Source organism: Lichenostomus cassidix, chromosome 7, assembly GCF_008360975.1.
Source record: "Lichenostomus cassidix isolate B80296 chromosome 7, HeHo_3.0, whole genome shotgun sequence".
In the NCBI taxonomy this organism is placed as follows: Eukaryota; Metazoa; Chordata; class Aves; order Passeriformes; family Meliphagidae; genus Lichenostomus; species Lichenostomus cassidix.
Window position 1 is genome coordinate 10,957,089 of NC_139488.1, and position 19,019 is coordinate 10,976,107.

Sequence of the window (19,019 nt, forward strand, 5' to 3'; positions counted from 1 at the left end):
GTCTCTCTGGAGCTGTCTTCTCGTGGCTGAACAGCTCCAAGTCTCTCACTCTTTCTTCATAGTAGAGGTGTTCTAGCCCTCTGATCATTGTCATGATGGTAAATGACCAAGCAAAGCTGCCATAGCCTATGGCCTACATAGCAATAGCCATAGTGCATGAAACTGATGGTACTGCACACTCAACACTGGTATCTTGTGTTCAAAGCCCCAGTTCAGCTCCTTTTATAATTTACATTATTCTAATTATAATGCCAATAGCCAAATAGTATAAAGAACTTTGTATTTCAGGAAATTATTTGAAGCAAAAGCATTCCTGACAGTAGCAAGACCTTAGGCTATGAAAATAACCAAATATTTTTATTTTAAATAAAAATAAAATTGATTATTTTAGTAACAAAAATAATAAAAACTGTATACTAATCCATTTTTATTATACTTTACTTAGGTAAGCTTCTTACTGTTTAGGTAAAGTAATCCAAGGATATTACTCTTCACATCGGCCAGTGACCCTTTCACAGTCTCCATAGTAAATATTTTAAGTGTGAGCACTGCTGAAAGTTTGTTGTTACTCTTTCTTTGCTTTTTAACCTAGGGTAAAGGAAAAATTATATTCATCTGATAGAAGAATAGAAACATCTATGGAACCCTTTTCTAGAAAAGATTTCTATTTCAGAAACTTACTTTTAGGCTTAGTTTGAGTTGGCATAAAATATTAAAACTTGTTTTACAGGAGATAGTAGCTGCGAGTTTAGGTGTTCCAGCCAACAGGATCATGTGCCATGTTAAACGAGTTGGTGGAGCTTTTGGTGGGAAAATCCTGAAAACTGGCTTGCTGGCATCAGTTGCTGCAGTGGCAGCAAACAAGTAAGTGCAGTAAGTGTGTGTTGGGATGTGAAAAGAAAATGAGGCAAACAAGTTTTCTGTTTTGGCTAAAATGCTTTCTCCTCTCCCAAAGCTGCTAGTCAAAAAGTCATGTAATCATGACTTCACATTTTCTAGGAGTGTTCAGTGCATTTCTTTGTTTTGTTTTGTTGGACTACTTATGTTAAGCAGCTCTAGCCTCAACTAAATTAATGGGCTCCAAGAAGCTGGTGTTAGTATAAGCTAAAAATGCTCATAAGGGCAAGTCCCTAATTACTGAGACTTTGTACATACATTCAAACTTGACATTTACCATCCAGATGTGAACTTCACTCTCACAGCATGATGCAGAAGGAGGAGTTCATGCGTGGAACTGCTTTTAAGAACAAGTAGTTCTAGCTCAGTCTTCAACATCTCTCAGTCAAAATTAGCCTAAACTTATGAGTTATTATACTTTTTCTAGTACTGCTTTAATTAGTCTAAGAATGTTGAACACATAAAGCTCCATCCTCCATCTTCCAAATTTGGCCGGACAATATTGGCAATTAGATGTCAGGGCTTACTAAACTCCTTTATAAGCATAACTGAGTTGCTGGAGGATTCACATCAGGCTACATCCTGTCAGCCAAAATGATCTTGTCATCTGAGGGGTTAGCTCAATATGTTTATGTTGCTTCTACTGTCATTGTTATAAAAATGGTTCTTGATTATTTTTGGCCAAATTATCTGTGTTCATTATTAACAGGTCATGCTAAAAATAATATTTCTTTTAGGGTTTAAACTATCTGTTTTTAGAACCTCATTTTACACCTTATGTTCATTTTTTTCTAAAGCAATTATTTTAAATAGTATATGTATTTCTAGACTAATTTTCATATTTTTATTGTTATTCATGTTTTGGCTTTATTCCAAGACTCTCTATTTCCAGTATGATTATGAATAGCTAAGAGGTGACTAACACTTAGCACTGAAACAGTTTCTTCAGGAGCAGTTTACACCGAGTTATCTTGTTAGCTTTCAAGAAATGAAATGAAAATTCAGACATGATTGAAAATGTGAAAAATATGAACTCTGGACATAGCTTTAAGCATATATTCCAGTTTATTAAAGTTAAGTTTAATCTAAATGCATGTTTATGTGCATGGCTGTATCTGGATACATGATGAGTAGCCATAGCCATCTTATTAATAATGTCCTTTGTTTTAATTACAATTTGACTTTGCTTTTTTGGATATAGAACCAGCAGACCAGTCCGTCTTATTCTGAGTCGAGGGGATGATATGGTAATCACTGGTGGCAGACATCCTTTTCTTGCTAAATACAAAGTGAGTGCTGCAAGAATTCAGGAAAAAATACCCACCTATATTCTGTGAATAAGTAGTTCAGTGTTACTGGTTAATGTGTTCTATTAATGAAAATTAGTATAACTGATTCAATTTTAAAACAAAACTACAAGCCAGGTAACCAAGAGATAAAGTCACTGTACAGCCCCTTTGTCTGCTTCTACCTCTGTCTCTTCAGGGTTTTGTTTTATCTTTTTTCTAGTTCCTTCATGTCCTTTTCCTTTTAGAGCTCTTTCTGTCTTTCTTTCTGGAAACAGGAAGCTAACCTATATCAGACTTCTTCTGCAGCACTTTATTTTAAACTCTCCATATGGTTAGATTCACACCAAGAAGCAGCTAATTTTCACAGAAACAGTGTCATGCAGAAAACTCACCCTATGGAGGAAATTAATCTCTTCTCTGCCCATGCACTGTCATCAGTCATAACTTTCATTAGGATAATTTCTGCCTTCTTTTCCTTCTGTACTTGTCATGTCAATTAGGCATGCCAGCCACCATAATGGGGTTTAAATCCAAGTTTCTGCTGCATAAGTAAGCTGAAAGATTTCTCTTTAAAAGTACCTTTTGTTAATAGCACTACAGCTCAAGTTGGAAGCCTTCAAAGAGGAACCCTGAAAAATGGGATTCCTGGGCAATTACACCCTTACAATCTAAGTTTGCCATCCCTCACATGACAGTTTAGACCAATAGCAATATTAAGTCTTCACATTCTTCATGGGCTTCTTTCATTTTGTGTGTCTGGGCCATTTCTTTTCTTGTATCTAAGTGTGCAGCCTCTGCTAGAGATTGTACTTCCTTATCTTTCATCTTGAGCTGGTTCTGAGGCCTTCTTTCACTTGACTAGGTAACAGTTCAACATACCTCGGTGAAAGCTCACAGCTTGCAGCCTAAGGCTGCAGCAAATTTAGCTGCTAATGCTAAGCAAGTTGCATGACATGCTACATTGGTAGAGAGGTTTTATAAGATGCTTCCCTAAAGTTGAAAATGAGCTGTAGCTCATGTTGAGAATTCAGGAACTGTTAGTGGCAACAGGTGAAAAGGGGGATGTGAGATAAAGGTAACATTTCTTCATTAATAAACACAAATGTCATACTCCATCTGCCAGACACTATTCTTACCATTAAAGTGGGAATTGATTTTATCTACAGTGAGCATTACTAGGTGACACACTTGTCAGCTATCTCAGGCAATATAGAGGAAGCCACTGGGCTCCCCTGCTTCTTCCTTTCCCAATGGGCTGATGTAGCTTATCATATACCTATACAGATCACAGATGCCAGGCGGGAAAGCCCGTATCTTAGAAACATCCTTTCTTTCTTGTACTTCTGTAGTTTCAGTGAATGCTGCCCAGAAATTATTAGTGCAGTATGACCCTAAATGTGTGGGTTATGTTCATTTTCAAAATATACAAGCACTTAAGAAACAAATGAATGCCAAATTCTAAATAACGTAATGTTGATCCTTCTAGGTTGGCTTCATGAATGATGGTAGGATCACAGCTGTGGATGCCAAATATTATATTAATGGAGGATGTACCCCTGATGAATCTGTCCTGGTAAGGATTTTATACTGACAAATCTTACAACATGGAGGAATCATTAGCTGGAAAATTACGAAGGCCAAATTCCCTTGCCCATGTATTATTAACCATATAGACTTCTGATGTAAGGTTTGTGGTTGTTGAAAGAATCCACACCAGGTAGGTTAACCTTTCCTTATTCAGTTTAGAGAAGCATGATGCTACTTTTTTATATTGTCCTACACATTCACTTCATGAATGTTTTCTCAGGCTTATTTTTCTGTAATGAACATCTCAACTAACAATGTATTCCTTTTAAAATACATAGTACCTGAATTTGTCCCTGCCTAAAGCTTTATGTCTTCAGGGATGGGAAGTCCTTTCTTAGCCTTCAGAAAATTCATATTGATAGTTATCCTGTTGCTATCCCTATACAATTCTGTATTGGGTCATCGTGTATTGTGCTGTATACCTCAGTTCCTCACTTACAGATCTAACAGTATAAAATGTTTCTTGCTTTAATATCATCACTAGGTATTTGTGTTTGTACAGGCTATTCTAGCTGTAACTGAAATGTTTGATGTACTACCCCCATCTGCTTGTTATTGCCCCACCAATGAGTATTTTCTGCATCCTGAAATCTGTCAGTGTAACTGCCTGTGGTATTGCTGCCTAACCTGGCTCTGAAAAATAGCCTAGGTTAGAAGAAATTCCATTATTAGAAGCATGTACATTAACTCAGATCATGTCAGGACTGTCTTAAGATGAAGTTCTACAATGATACAGTGAAGCTGGTGGACCTAGTGGGAATAACCAAGTAACCCTTCCACCCAGCCCAGCTGCAGCTGGAATAACACATAACAGCCTAAAAAAGTTATATGACATTATTCATATGTACAGTCACTATACTGAAATTATCTTCACTTATTTCTATGCAAAAATGTTTTAAAGTTTCAATCTCAGTGGGAACAGGAGGAATAAAGGCTTAAATTTGTTATTCTGATAAATCTATTTAACATTGAAGAGAGCCAGTGACCTCTTCATTAGGCATCAAAACATTTTTAAATTATTTTTTTATTTTGATACTGACTCCTAGAGCCTAATTTGAGGGCTCTCATGTAGGATTTTCCTTTTCATGTCATTTTGTGTTTGTCATGTAAAACCTCTAAAACAAAAATTTGAGGACCAGAAGACACTGTAGACTGCAGTACATTCACTTTCTGATGGAACTAAATCTTAAGTGTGGATTTCCACAGGATGTGATAATTCAGAATGCTTTCATCAGTTCCTTTCATAGCTACTCTTAGCTTTAAATCCAATCTGCCTATTTGTGGCAGATTGTGTGGCCTTTGATATTGAAATAGGAGCAAAATCAGTCATAAAATGACATATCTGTTACATCCTTAACTACTGATAACATCCAAGTACAAGTCACATCAGCTGTGTTCTGTATAAAAAAAAATCTGAAAATTAATGTATTACATGAGAAATGTATTAATAAAGTCTGCAAGTGTGCATGAGTACTCTTACTACCAGTGATTGCCAGAAACCAAATTTTAAAGCTAATATTCTTAAGTTAAGGTCTTTTATATAAGAGATGAGGAAGATTTAAATATAAGTTTGAAAGAAGCACTGTTCTGACATTAAACTAGATCTGTTTTTTCCCTACTTTAGGTAGCAGAAGTATCCTTATTAAAAATGGACAATGCATACAAGATTCCCAACTTGAGATGCTGGGCTTATGTCTGCAAAACAAACTTGCCATCAAACACAGCATTCCGAGGCTTTGGCTTTCCTCAGTCAGGACTGGTGACAGAAACTTGGATAACAGACATTGCAGAAAAAACTGGTTTATCACCAGAAAAGGTGATTGAATGAAGGCATTTTCTCTCCTGAAATGAAGTCTGTGGAATTGGAAAGTTAAAAATCTTTAGATTAGTTCAGTTGTTTGAAGAAGTCTTTTCTAAGTCAAACATAATTTGTGCTAAAATTCGTATTTTTTAAAATCAATATCTGGTTGTTGAATGAATAACATGGTCTTATAAACTGGTAATTGTTAAAAAAACATACAGTGATCTTCTGGTTGTCTGTTAGTCCGCTCAGATGGTCAGTTTGCCTTTAACAGGATTGTATGACAGCTGTAATTTCATTTTTTCAGATTAGGGAAATAAATATGTATAAGAAGGATGAGCAGACACACTTCAAACAAAAACTTGATCCACAGAATTTAATACGGTGTTGGAACGAATGTATGGAGAAATCTGCATACTGCAGTAGGAGAACAGCTATTAATGAATTTAACAAACAAAATTACTGGAAGAAAAGAGGGATTGCCATTGTACCAATGAAGTTTCCATTTGGACTAGGCACACCTTACCTTTCTCAGGTGAGTTTCATTAAGAATAAGTGAGCTAAGCCTTTATCCACAGAAGGTTACAGTCACTTGACCTTAGGATTCAAAACAAATATGCTATCTTTCAACTCCTGGAAAACGATCATCCTCCTAATGGTTGTTCCCTGAAGAGGCTGTACTAGCTTGTAGCTCTCTTCAAGCTGAGATCAAAATTGTTTGGTTTTCAGGACCCAGGCAGCTTGGACCCTGCCTCCTTAAAGGCTAGCCCTATCTATTGTGATGCAGTGAGTTGAACACATTTACAAAACCTTTTTGATAGCAAAATATTCATTGAATAACTTGTCTGCTCTAGAAATAGTTCTGAGCCTCCTCTTTCTGCCCATGGGGACACTGTGGGATGCTGCTCTTTAAGACTTTACTCTTTGATGCCATCAAATGCTAAGTTTAAGGAAGGAAAAAAGGACAGTAGTGTATTTTTTTTAATGTAGGTGATCAATGCTTCTGAAACAGACACCATTCTATCAATTGAAAATTAATTAATTGACTGACTTATGTCATATTAAACTGGCTGTCTCTGTTCAACATTAAAGTCACAGAGTCTTTGCAGTCTACAATGTTACTCTTAGCTGAGTCCAGGAAGAAAATCTTGTTCAGAGATTCAACCTATGCAACTGAAAAACCTCCAGGGCTCTCACATGCCAATGAGAGGGAAAAAGGAACTTGCGGCAAATTGCACCCACAGCCACTAGTGAGGGGTGTCCACCAGCTTCTTTTGGAGCCACCGAGAGACTGTTGTCAGGTGTAGGTTTGTTTCAGGATCTGGTAAGAGAAAAAGCAAACCATCAAGGATTTGTATCTTCTTCTTTTGAAGTTTGTTATAGAGGAAGAGGATCAAGTAGCATTTCAAATTTTGCCTTCTGTTCAAAAGGATTAAACAGATAAACTGAAATCCACTTAAACAGTTTGTCTGTCTTTTTTTAATTCAATTTTTTATTCAATTCATCACCACATACAACACATTTCCCTTTCTCACACTAGATCTCTCTAGTCTGATCTTGATTTTGTTTTTCTCTTTTAGGCTGCTGCACTGGTTCATATTTATACTGATGGATCTGTGCTTCTGACACATGGTGGAATTGAAATGGGGCAGGGTATTCATACAAAAATGATCCAGGTAACAAATTATCTAAATAAATATTACTGGTGCTTTATCTGTCATGCAGATAAATAATGTTAAAGTTTTCCTTTTGGTTAGTTAGTGTACTGGTAGGACAGTTTCTTTATCAGCATAGCTCCTACTTCTTTGCATTGATAGAGTTAGAAAGCTAAGGTACCTTCATTAAGAGTCACAGAGGCAGAAGGAAGGAAAAAACCAGACTGTTTTTTGCTCTTCCCATAGCATGTGAAGAGGCTTATTAGAAATAAGATTTCTGGGGGTTGATCCCATAAAACCCCTAGTGAAAAAGGCAGACAGGATTCAGGTTGGTATACAGTCATGATGATAACATTGTGATCATATTTGGTTAATGGATAATTCTGAGACAGATCAGTAAAGATATTTATCAAGTCAGCAAAAGTTTGGGACCTGGGCTTGCATAATTTGCTGTAAGTCTTACAGGGTATAAGCAGGGAAATCAGGAATGAGTGTTGGCCTTCAGAGTCTCAATCTAGAGTTTGAGTACAGCTAGAACACTGTCCTTTTCTGTTTCTTAGTACTAACAAATTGGGCAGAATTATTTTAGCTGAAGGTCGGAAGAGAACTTGCTAAAACTTTTTTCTGGTATTACTGACTTCTAGCAAATATTGGGGAATTGATGGAAAGTTTAGATTGTTTCTAAAACAAATCTAAACAAATCTGTTCTTCCTGATACAGGTTGCTAGTCGGGAATTGAATATCCCCATGTCATGTATCCACTTCTGTGAAACGAGCACAACAACTGTTCCCAATGCATGTGCCTCAGTAGGATCTGCAGGGACAGATGTCAATGGCATGGCTGTGAAGGTAAAGAGTAGTATTTGGTAGAAAAAAACACCCTATCGCTTGAGGTGTATGCTTGCTAAACTTTAGGCACTAGTTGAGTTTGCTGGAGATGGCCAAGAAGACACATGATTTGACAGTTTCTCAGTAATGGTGCTTATGAGTCTTCAGAATATGATCTTTCCCAGAAAGGCTTCTACTTGGCAAAATCTTTGTTTCATCTAACAAGCTAACGAGTCCCATGTTCATGTTTGAAATCTACTGATTCAAACAGATTCCAGCCCTTGTAACTTAACCATTTAAAAGTTTTATGTCTGTGTGGTTAATATGACACTTCCTGCAATACTTTTTCAAACTAAGATGACAGTAAAGCATATACTAATTAAGTAGTAACTAGAGCATAACTTGAATAGTACCAAATGTATCTGTGTTAATTTTGTGGTATATTCTCCTGACTTCTCACCAGGATGCTTGCCAAACCCTTCTGAAACGCCTGCAACCCATCATCAAGAAGAACCCAACAGGGAGCTGGAACGATTGGGTAAAACATGTGAATCCTACTGAATATGTTTCAGTGCTGGCAGAAACTGTGATATATGTACTGTAGCCTATAAATCTGCTCAGCCTAATAATCCTAAAGTTAAAAACTGTAGAAACAGGTTATTTCACAAAAAGATGGAGTGCAGAGTAGTCAAGAGAAGGTTCTTGGCCAGGCACAAATGATTATGTGGAAGATAACAATTAGATTTATTGCTAGTACAGTATTTAAATATTGCCAGTGCAATATCCAAGTAACAAATCTATCATCTGTTACAATGGATTATAGTAAAATCAGGTCATTGTCCCTCCTGTTCAGTCATGACCATCAGTGATATCTCCTGGCTTTCTAAACTTTTCAGAGGAGTCTGGGTGCAGCTAGGTCTGCTTAGTCTCAGATTTGATCCACAGCCTATGTCTAAAGGGTTACAATATGTTGTAGTGTAACCTCAACCAGCCACCCTGCACCACGCAACTGCTCATTCATTCCCCCACCAGCAGAATCAGGGAGAGAGTCAGAAGAATGAAACCTAGAAAACTTGTGAATTGAATTAAAGACAGTTTAATGGGTAAAGCAAAAGCCGTACACACAACCAATGCAAAGCAAGGAATTCCTTCACTACTTCCATGGGCAGGCAGGTGTTCAGCCATCTTCAGCAGAGCAGGACGCCATCACACATAATAGTTACTTGGGAAGACAAACACCAGCACTTCCACCCTCTTCCCCCCCTTTATATACTGAGCATGATGTCATATGGTATGGAATATCCATTTGGTCAGTTTGGGTCAGTTGTCCCAGCTGTGTCTCCTCCCAGCTTCCCATGTACCTCCAGCCTCCCTGCCAGTGGGGCAATCAAAAAAACAGAAAAGTCCTTGGCTCTGTGCAAGCCCTGTTTAGGAATAATAAAAACACACTAATCCAAAACACTTAATCTCCTTTAATATGTACAAAATTAATGTGGATGATTCAGACACACCAAAAGTATTATCAGAAATGGCTGACCAAAGAAAGAATGCTAATATATGCAGAGAAGTAATTTTGTAGCTTACAAAGTCAGTAAAACCAACTAAAACCCCACAAAAACTTCTTGACTTGTAAACCAAGTAAATCTAACATGAGAATCACTCAAAGGGAATAGATGTGGGACCTCATACTGTTGCTTTTATGACTGGCAGAACTTTACGAAGAGCATTTCTCTTGAAAACTGTCATTTTTGTGCAAATAGGTCACACAGATCTTTTATGTCAGTGTGGTGGTTTGACTTTGGCTGGACTCCAGGTGCCCAACAAACTGTTCTATCACTCCTCTTCTCACTGAGATAGGGGGAGAAAAAAAGATGGAAAAACCCCAGCGAGTGAGTGGGTTAAGATAAAGGCAGTTTATCAAAAAGCAAAATGTTGTACATGCAACATTTGACCCAATATAATCAGTGACTTATCAACCAGATCTGTTTAGCTGACAAATAGGGACCCATTTCTATTGAACTTGATCAGAAAAATTGAGCAGGGCTCTTTCTGACTATGGCATTACCAGTAATAATGATTTTGCAAGAACACCACTGTTCACAGGTTTATTCCTTCTTGTATTGCCAAAGGAGTTCAGATTGTTCATGCAAGGGGGGTTTAGTTCTGTGTTGCTAGGCACAATGTGCAGTTAAACATGCTTAACTCAGCTTGTCTTCCTTTCTTTACAAGTTTTTCAGTTTGGGTTTTAAATAAATATGTGTGGGTAAGTATATATATGTAAATAAAGTAAATATATCTGTGTTGTGTTCCTTCCTGATTCCTTCCTTGGTTTACCGCAAGCACTGCTATATTTTACAGATTAAAGAAGCTTTTGAACAGAGTGTGAGTCTTTCAGCTACTGGCTATTTTAGGTAATATATTTTTGTTCCTTAAAAATGCGTAAATTAGACCAGGACTGATTTCTGAAGATAACTAATGCTGTAAACAGAAGATCCTGTCCAACAGGTCTTTCTAATACCTCATTCTATATTTAATATAATTAGTTAGTATATGGAGGGTTGGAAGCATAAAGTTTAGGTGTTAATTTATGTCTAGCCCTCTGTGAGCTTTCTAGAAAGTATTAAAAGAATATTTTGTGCCATCTTTGCTCCATGATTTGGCATTTAGCAAACCAGAAAGCATCAAGAAAATGACTGCTGCCTGTAACAGTCATGTGCAAAGTGGAATATAGTTTATTTACTGGAGGCTGTACTGCTATAAGCTATAAATATCATTGTTTCCACTGCTCTCAGAGCAGTCTCTTGGTCCTTTTTTTTAAATTCTTTCACAGTGTGTATAAAGAACCAGAAATGAAAAATTACTGTGCCATAACTTGGGTGGGATTCAAAGCTTTTCTCTTAGCCTGCTGTGCCTTATCTCTTTTGTCGTTCTGCTGGTGGTTCTTACATATCAATAGCAACTTTTCAGGTCTCTGGGGCATCTGGAGTAAGTTGAAAGGGCACTTGACAGACCCATACTTTTTTAAAACACCAAGAAACGTCCAAATAAAATGTCCCTTCCTGCTGTTAAGCTTGTTCAAGTATGTCTTCTGCTTGTGCAGTCCTTTAGGAATGTTGATATCACCAAAGTAATGAACAACAGTCATACTTTGCTATTGAAATTTAATGGTGTCCAAAAACATCTGCAGATCCCTGAGCCTCAGATCCTGTATTGATCTAGTTCTTACCCAGTCATATTCTCTACTTCCAAGAATCTCAAAGGCAGCTGAGGTAAATGGATTATGAGAAGATGAGTATGTGGATTTTGTGTATCCCTTTTTCAGTGCATGGTTCTAAACTATAATTGCTTTATTATAGTCTTAAATATGCTCCACAGAGACATTTCAGTCATACATAGTCAGAAAATACACCTTAATCACATAGCTCATGTTTGGAAGATACCACATTTCACTGTCCTCTCATGTCCTTGAATTTACCCCATTAGTCCTGACTGCTTTGGTATCCTCAGTTAGTCCCACTCCCTGCTAAGTAATTCCACCTTTATTTCAATATTCGTGTTTTAACCGTCTCACTCAATTCTGTAGGCTGTTTCTGTAATTTTGACTATTTCATTTATCTCCTGTAAATTATTCTTTCATAGGTCCTGACAAGTTTTCCTCCCTTTTTGTGAATTCCTTTATGTCCTATTACCCAAGCAACCATTATCTTAAATGTTTATTCTGTATTTGGTTACTGTGCTTTTATTAGTATATTTCCAGGATTATGCTGGTTATAGACTCTCCTGAAATGAAATAGCTTGCTTGTCTGCTACATTTTATATAAATACCAGATGCATCAAACCTAAACTACTAGTGCTCTGTAGGCTTTAATGAAATTTTGAAGTTCTGAGCTGTTACTTAAGATTTCACTTAAGATTTTGTACTTAAGATTTCACAAGCAGTTTTAAACTTTTATGAGCTCATCTGCTTTGTTATAATGCCACCTCTCATCAGTTTTCTTCTTGTGGACTTTGTTTCTTCCATCAGAGGTTACAATGAATATATGGACTGGGAGAAAGGGGAAGGACAGCCATTCACATATTTTCTTTTCGGAGCTGCTTGTTCAGAGGTTGAAATAAACTGTTTAACAGGAGACCACAAGGTAATAACTGAGTGTTAGAGAAGTTTTGGAAATAATGTGAATGAGGCTTGCTCCAACAATCATTCAGGTTTTGCATTAATAAGTCACCTGTCTTCACATGATAGTAAATGTATCAACAATGTAAATACAAATTGCAGGTGGAGCAGAATGAAAGCTGTGCAATATTAACCAGCTTCTGACACATCTTTTTCAATGTCATATGTGTTCACCTTTTGGGTTATGGCTGACATCTAACATGTTCTTTGCTTGTTCTGTCCCTGTTTGCCAGAAAACACCTTATAGCAATATTCAGCTTCCAGGCTTTTGACTATCTGGACAGCTAAATGCTATAGACTGATGATCATATGCACTCTATCTGTACTTTTATGTGGGGATTTCCTTGAGCAATGCAAAAAATCTGGCAGGGCTGTCTCTGGCTAAACTTCTGTTAAAAGTTTAGACAAGCCCATTTTGCTTGTGATGAGATATTGGAAATTATTCTGAAATTATGTGCATGGAAGAGACTCTATCTCATTTCTTATTTCACTGAATGCCAGCTCTCATTATCTTCAAATGCTTTCAGTCCATCTCTCCGGGTTATATAAATCTTAATTTTATTAACAGAACCTCAGAACAGACATTGTTATGGACATTGGATGCAGCATAAATCCAGCTGTGGATATAGGACAGGTATGTGCCAAGAACTTTCTGCTACCTTATTTCTATTACACTATTATCCTTATCTGAAGATTACCTCATTAATTCAGAAAACATTAATTTCATACTAGATTATAAATTATAGATTATATCAGAAGGTCTTTTGCCTATAGATTTGCTCCATTTGAGTTAGTGTCAGAACTTTGTAGGTGTCAAAGAAGCTTAAATTTTACCCATGTTGTCAACTTGTAGTACTTCCAGTATGTATGTATGCCTTCTATCTACTGGACTTAGATCCTGTTTGTGATCTACAGTCTCCAAGTCGTTTGACCTGCCTTCCCCACTTGATAGCAGGGAAACACCTTTGTTCATTGCAGGCTGGTCCACAGACCTCATCACTTCATCATGCAAGTATTTGTCTTCTCAGGTATGAGAGAGCTTTTATGAAAGCTTTTCCTGTTACAGTTGCCCCAAAATGTTGAAGAATCGCATTAGGCAAACAAGCACATTAGGCCTCACATATATTAGACTAACAGCTACTGATACTAATGAGTTCTTGATGAAGTTTTATTCAGTTAACCAAACATGAGTACATAAATGTTATTTCTTTTCTTATTTAAAGATTGAAGGTGCTTTTGTTCAAGGGATTGGACTGTACACAATGGAGGAGTTAAAGTATTCTTCAGAAGGAGTTCTCTATACTCAGGGTCCAGATCAGTATAAGATCCCTGCTGTTTGTGATATCCCAGAACAGTTTAGTGTTTCCCTGCTGTCATCTTCTCAAAATCCTTATGCCATCTATGCATCCAAGGTAAGCAAATCATCACAGGCCCTAATTCTTAAATCCCAGGCCAAACAGAGAAATTACTTTGATACAAAACACATTAAAACTTTCAGTTCCTCTCCTTTAGCATTTAACAAGTGTCCAGTAATTGTTCTATTTATGGCATCAGGGAAGCTAAAAGAAAAGACATAAAGCCAGATATTTTTGTGTCACCTCAATGGTTGGCAAGTAGCGATTTTAGAGTTTTGTTAACAGACCATACACAGAAACTGCAAGATGAATTTAAAACCATACTTCTAAATGAAGTGATAAATGGAAAGGTTAGAGAAGAAATTGATGGAGAAATCATAATGTCAATCAGAGTGTGCAGCTTACTTGTGTGTACTATGCAATACAAAATAGGACTGTACGTGTGTATTTATGTGAGAGACTGGCGCTTTTTTTAATCTTTTTCAGGGGATAGGTGAGGCAGGATTTTTCTTGGGATGCTCTGTGTTCTTTGCTTTGAGAGATGCAGTAACTGGTGTGAGGAATGAAAGAGGACTGAACAAGACCTTTGCACTGAACAGCCCTCTGACTGCTGAGCAAATACGGGCAAGCTGCGCTGATGCCTTTACTGAGATGGTAAGAGAAGGGAGAGAGGGAAAGGTCTGATTGACTGTGGCTGAGTAGGAGTGTTTACTGATTTTGGCATCCTTGAATGATGGGGTGCCTAATGATGTCTCCAACTGGTCATGCTTTATATACAGCTCCTTGTAATTGAAATGTCTGGTAACAGGTCTCATTTACACATGGTATTTCAACCAATGCCATTCAAACATTGTATTGGAATTTCCCTGGTTTTGTATAATTTTTCTTCTTTGAAATTTACATAATTTTTACAGCCCTCTCTTTCCTTGAACCCTCCTTCTTTCTTCTGTATGTCAAATCCCACAGAGGATTAAGTAGTTCATCTTATTAACATGTAATGGATCAGCCTTTAAGCATCTCCAGTCTCCTTCCAGGTGCTTTGCCCTACTGACTTGCATGGTGGCAATGTCTCTTCATTCTGTACTCCTTGCTATGCCCAGTACTCTTTGGGAGAAAATAATTAACTCAGAGCTAAAAAAAGGAGACAGAAGAAAAAATAAACAAAAGAAAAGCAGTTTACTTCATATAAAGGAGACAGAAGAAAAAATAAACAAAAGAAAAGCAGTTCACTTCATATAAAGGAGACAGAAGAAAAATAAACAAAAGAAAAGCAGTACACTTCATATAATGCTGATCTATTATGCTCTGTTTTCTGCAGCTGTTCACTGTAGTCATGTTCCCACTGCTATTACAATTCTTTTTCTGTGTTAGTTTTTACTTAGTGAGGCAAGGTCCTTGCCAGCATATAAATCCATGCTGTGCCCTGAACCTCTGAGGCTCTGGTATGGAAACTCTTGAGTTCTCATTCACAGATTACTCCCATGGTATTTCTGTGATGGTGGTGAGGCACCATTGGCCCCTGAATCAATTGGTTTGTGGGCTTGCTCTCATTGCAAGAACTTGCAGGAGGTGATCCACCAGTGCAGGGACCATGCTTCTCCATCCCTGTTTAGTCCTAATCCCAGTTATCACTGACCTTCCTTCCAGCCATCTTCTGTAGGTGTCTCCTCTAGTGTACCCTGCTGAGTGACTTGGAGGCACCTAATAAGGGCTATTTTGGGAGTTAGCTAGTCAAATAAAATCACTCTTATAATTTCTTGCTTATCTTTTAGATGGCAAACAATGAAGTTGCTTCCTCCACTCCTGGGGCCACGTCTGTGTGAATGACAAACCACAGTGCACAAGACTGGAATGGAAAACTGATTTACTACCCCAAGACACACTAATCAACACACAGATGAATGTATTTTCTCTTTTTATCAATAGAATTAGCTACCAGAAATATGCACTTTACATCTTCCTTATCTTCATTTTCTGTCCAGTATACCCATTACAGTATTTTGCTTAAATGACTGCATTTAATTGTTAGAAATACATCTTCTGCATTTGAACCATTTATTTTCAACAAGAAAGATCTGCTGAGCAGCACAGCTCAAATGCTGCAGGAGAGGAAAGTTAGGATGAAGTGTCAAGGTATGGTAGATAACTTACTGCCATGTATTACACTAAACAACATTATATGATAGATGATTTTGTAATGGCTTCAGCTAATTTTCTAATTTAGTTTTGAGTCTTGCAGTGGAGTGTGAGTGCAGAGATCTTTGTCAAAGAATCAGAACCTTATTGGATTCAGAATCTTTTTGATCAGAAGTGATGCTCTGACTTGTAGTAAAGCTGTTTGAGATTATTTTGGCACAGATATTTTGTGTTAAAAGCATGCAAGAAACAAGAGTTGTGATTCTCTTTTGCTATGCTGGGCAAGTTGCCATGTCTGACCTAGATATATAGAATTTTATCCCCAAAGTTGACAGAGTTGTAATTTTCACCAGAAACTTTCTTTATCTCATGGAGCAAGCCAAAAGCCTCTGAACATAATGGGAAAACTGACATGGAGTTCAGTGTGCTTTGAATGGGAGAATGGATGAACCTGTCTCTGGAAAGGACTCTTAAGCAATGCTTTATCTTGTGCTCAGCCATAACAATACAGTTTAGGAGCATTTTCCCACTCTTGACCACTGCTGAAATAAAGAAGATAGAAAAAATATAATGAGATCGAAAGATGATCTGCAAAGATCAGTCATCTGATGCTGCTAGTGTGCAGTGAAATTAGACCACAGCCAAGCAGCAGCAGCTGGAGAAAACAGGAAAATATAACGCAGCACTGTATTCAATGGTAACAAAAATTCTAGTTTTAATAAATTTGAAGTATGTATGTATTTGTAACCTAAGGTGAGACCAAGATATAACTTTAAAGTTATGAAAGATTCAGTTTTCAGCATCAGAATCCACAATGTTAAAGTCACTGATAGCTCTAGCCTTTTCTCCTTATCGAGTGTAAAGACAAAATTTCAGCTCTGAATGTGCACACACACAAACACACAAATCTCTGTGGTTTGGGGCTTTGATCTGGGATACAGCCTAGTGTAGAGAAAACACTTCACTTTTTTAGTGAGTCTACAGAAGTTACATAAATTAGCACCTGAAAAATTGCATCAGGTTCTTTGATAAGAAAACAGAAATGGAAAAATTGGGAGTTCATATTTTCAGTGTGTGGTTTCAGTGAATCTCTGCATCAGTAATTCCTTGCTAAGCATGGTGGTTGCTCTTCCAGTTACTCATAGGTCACATTGCTCTAGCACTATGAAGGCTGCCGTTTGTATTGGAAGTAAATGGCTTGAACTTGTTTGACACGTAAGCCTGCAGGCTCTTATTATTTCACTGCCTCTCAATGTTCCACAATTTCCTCTTGCCTTCCTTTCCTTTTACAAGCTGATACTGTATCTGTGACAGAAATCAGCTCAGTAGCCTAAACAGCTTTTGCAATTGCTATTGAGATATGAAATCTCTATTTTTTCAATTTGTCTCTCTGTAGCCACTAAGAGTAGGTGAAATGCAGGTTGCTTAAGCATAGGTGTCTAGACCATTTTAGATGTCATAAGACAGCAGAGACATGGGACAGGAAAGCACAGGACTGGAAGATATGATACAGCAACTGGAGACCAGGCAGGTAATAGTAATTGTAAGCACTGGAAGTGGTACTGAAAGTGTGTTTTAGGCAGCTGAAGCCTTTATAGTTTTTACTTAATTTTCTTCACTTTCTTTGTATTAATTTGGCTTTTATATATTGTTAGAAGGGCAATAAATTACACGTGAATGCTGATGCCACAATTCGTTTTTCTGATTTGAAAACATCTTAGTTTCGCTGTTTGGTGTTACAACCTGATTATGAGAGATGCCTCTGCCCCACCTAAGGTGCAAACAAGACCCTGTGCTGAAGTCAATAGTCTGGGAGTCACTCTTCTGGAAGTACCACTTCTATGCAGTCCAAGTCCTGGGTATCCTTGGACCATATATGCCGTTCCCATAACTGGAGATAGCATGTGTATAAGCACTTGTTTCCTTTCCCATATTTTGTCACACTGACAATTTTTGTCTGGATGTTAACCAAACCTTTACCTCTGTTATGTCTGGATTTACCTCCTTCCTGCGGGGCCAACTGTGCTTATCTTAGGTTCCATTACCTTAAGGGGACAATGTTTTGAGACAGGTAACTGCACTCTTTAAGTCCTTACATATGGGTTTGTCAATGACAACTCATAACCCCACGTGTCGAGAACAGCCCAAAAATATGTGTGATTTCTGGGATATACTGAAGCAAGGAGCCTACAGATCTACTGAACAGGGAAGGAAGCTGTATTGTCTCTTGTTGTCCTATGTACCTATTCATCAGCATGGATGCCAGTTCATTCCAGGCAAGTCAAATCTTGTAAAAATCTTGCCCAAACCTTGCAAGCAATGACATCTCCCCACCTGCAGTACTGAGGTGTTCATACTCCAAAGACTCACCACATTTAGACCCACACTTTGTTTTCTGCAGTGCAAATCTTGTCTGTTTCTCAATCATTATTAACAAAGATTCCTCCCTGCCACTTTACAAATGGCACTTTTGTCTAGTTGTCTCAGTAAGTTCTATAAATGTAGCAAATATGGGGGTTTGGGTTATCTGGGTCTGAAGCATATTAACCTGTCTGCTGGCTTTTAAGTGTTTGAAAAAACTGTATAGAAGCTAGAAATATCAGCAATTAACCATCCTGACAGAGGATAATAGGGCTACATGGAATATCATGAAAGAAATATTCTTAGGCTATACAGGGAGATAGATAAGAAGAAATGTTAGGGCTGCAAAGGCACTGACATGTTGGATGGCTATTGACATGTTAATGTGCAGTGTAACTGCGCAGATACACCCAAACTGGAGATGGTTCGGAACTCTTCATGCTGAAGAAATGTTTCTACAGCAATCCACCCTCAGCAGGCCCATTCTGTGTAGTGAAAGTTTAAACACCTAACATAAATACTAGATTCTGGTTTGCAGGGTTAGTCTGTAAATTCGATATTGGGCTGCCAAAATCAATTATTTGGTCTGATTCTTTCTGTTCTTAGGCATTTGAACCTGCATTGTTGTATCTACAATGCATGTGGAATACTGCACTGATGCTGCAGTTGGCAGGACCAATGCATTAGGGCTTCTGCCTACAGGACTGACATCACTGGTGCTTTTTTTATGGTAGCCCTCAGACATACCTTAGGGGTAAACCACACAACCAGCAGCATATCTCTGCTGAGAATCAGCTTCTTGCCTTATGTAGTAGAAAATCATGGAATGGTAGAAGATCAGGGACTGACTACTTTGTCCTTCAAGCCTTCATTCAATCTAAGTTAAATACAGACAGCTTTGCTGTAAAATGTAAATATGGTAAATGAAACAAAAGA

At 37.7% G+C, this 19,019-nt stretch overlaps 1 protein-coding gene across 1 annotated transcript in view; it reads left to right on the forward strand.

The window, feature by feature from the left end:
* Positions 1-17,414, forward strand: part of AOX1 (aldehyde oxidase 1) — a 41,585-nt gene extending 24,171 nt beyond the window's left edge. Inside the window, exons 22-35 of the mRNA XM_085066136.1 lie at positions 731-864; positions 2,099-2,186; positions 3,673-3,759; positions 5,398-5,589; positions 5,882-6,109; positions 7,155-7,250; positions 7,950-8,078; positions 8,521-8,595; positions 10,416-10,468; positions 12,082-12,196; positions 12,800-12,865; positions 13,455-13,643; positions 14,073-14,240; positions 15,359-17,414. Of these exons, the coding sequence (XP_084922262.1) occupies positions 731-864; positions 2,099-2,186; positions 3,673-3,759; positions 5,398-5,589; positions 5,882-6,109; positions 7,155-7,250; positions 7,950-8,078; positions 8,521-8,595; positions 10,416-10,468; positions 12,082-12,196; positions 12,800-12,865; positions 13,455-13,643; positions 14,073-14,240; positions 15,359-15,409 (1,671 nt within the window). The 3' untranslated portion in view covers positions 15,410-17,414. The remainder of the gene's footprint in view (positions 1-730; positions 865-2,098; positions 2,187-3,672; positions 3,760-5,397; positions 5,590-5,881; positions 6,110-7,154; positions 7,251-7,949; positions 8,079-8,520; positions 8,596-10,415; positions 10,469-12,081; positions 12,197-12,799; positions 12,866-13,454; positions 13,644-14,072; positions 14,241-15,358) is intronic.
* Positions 17,415-19,019: the final 1,605 nt, after the last annotated feature.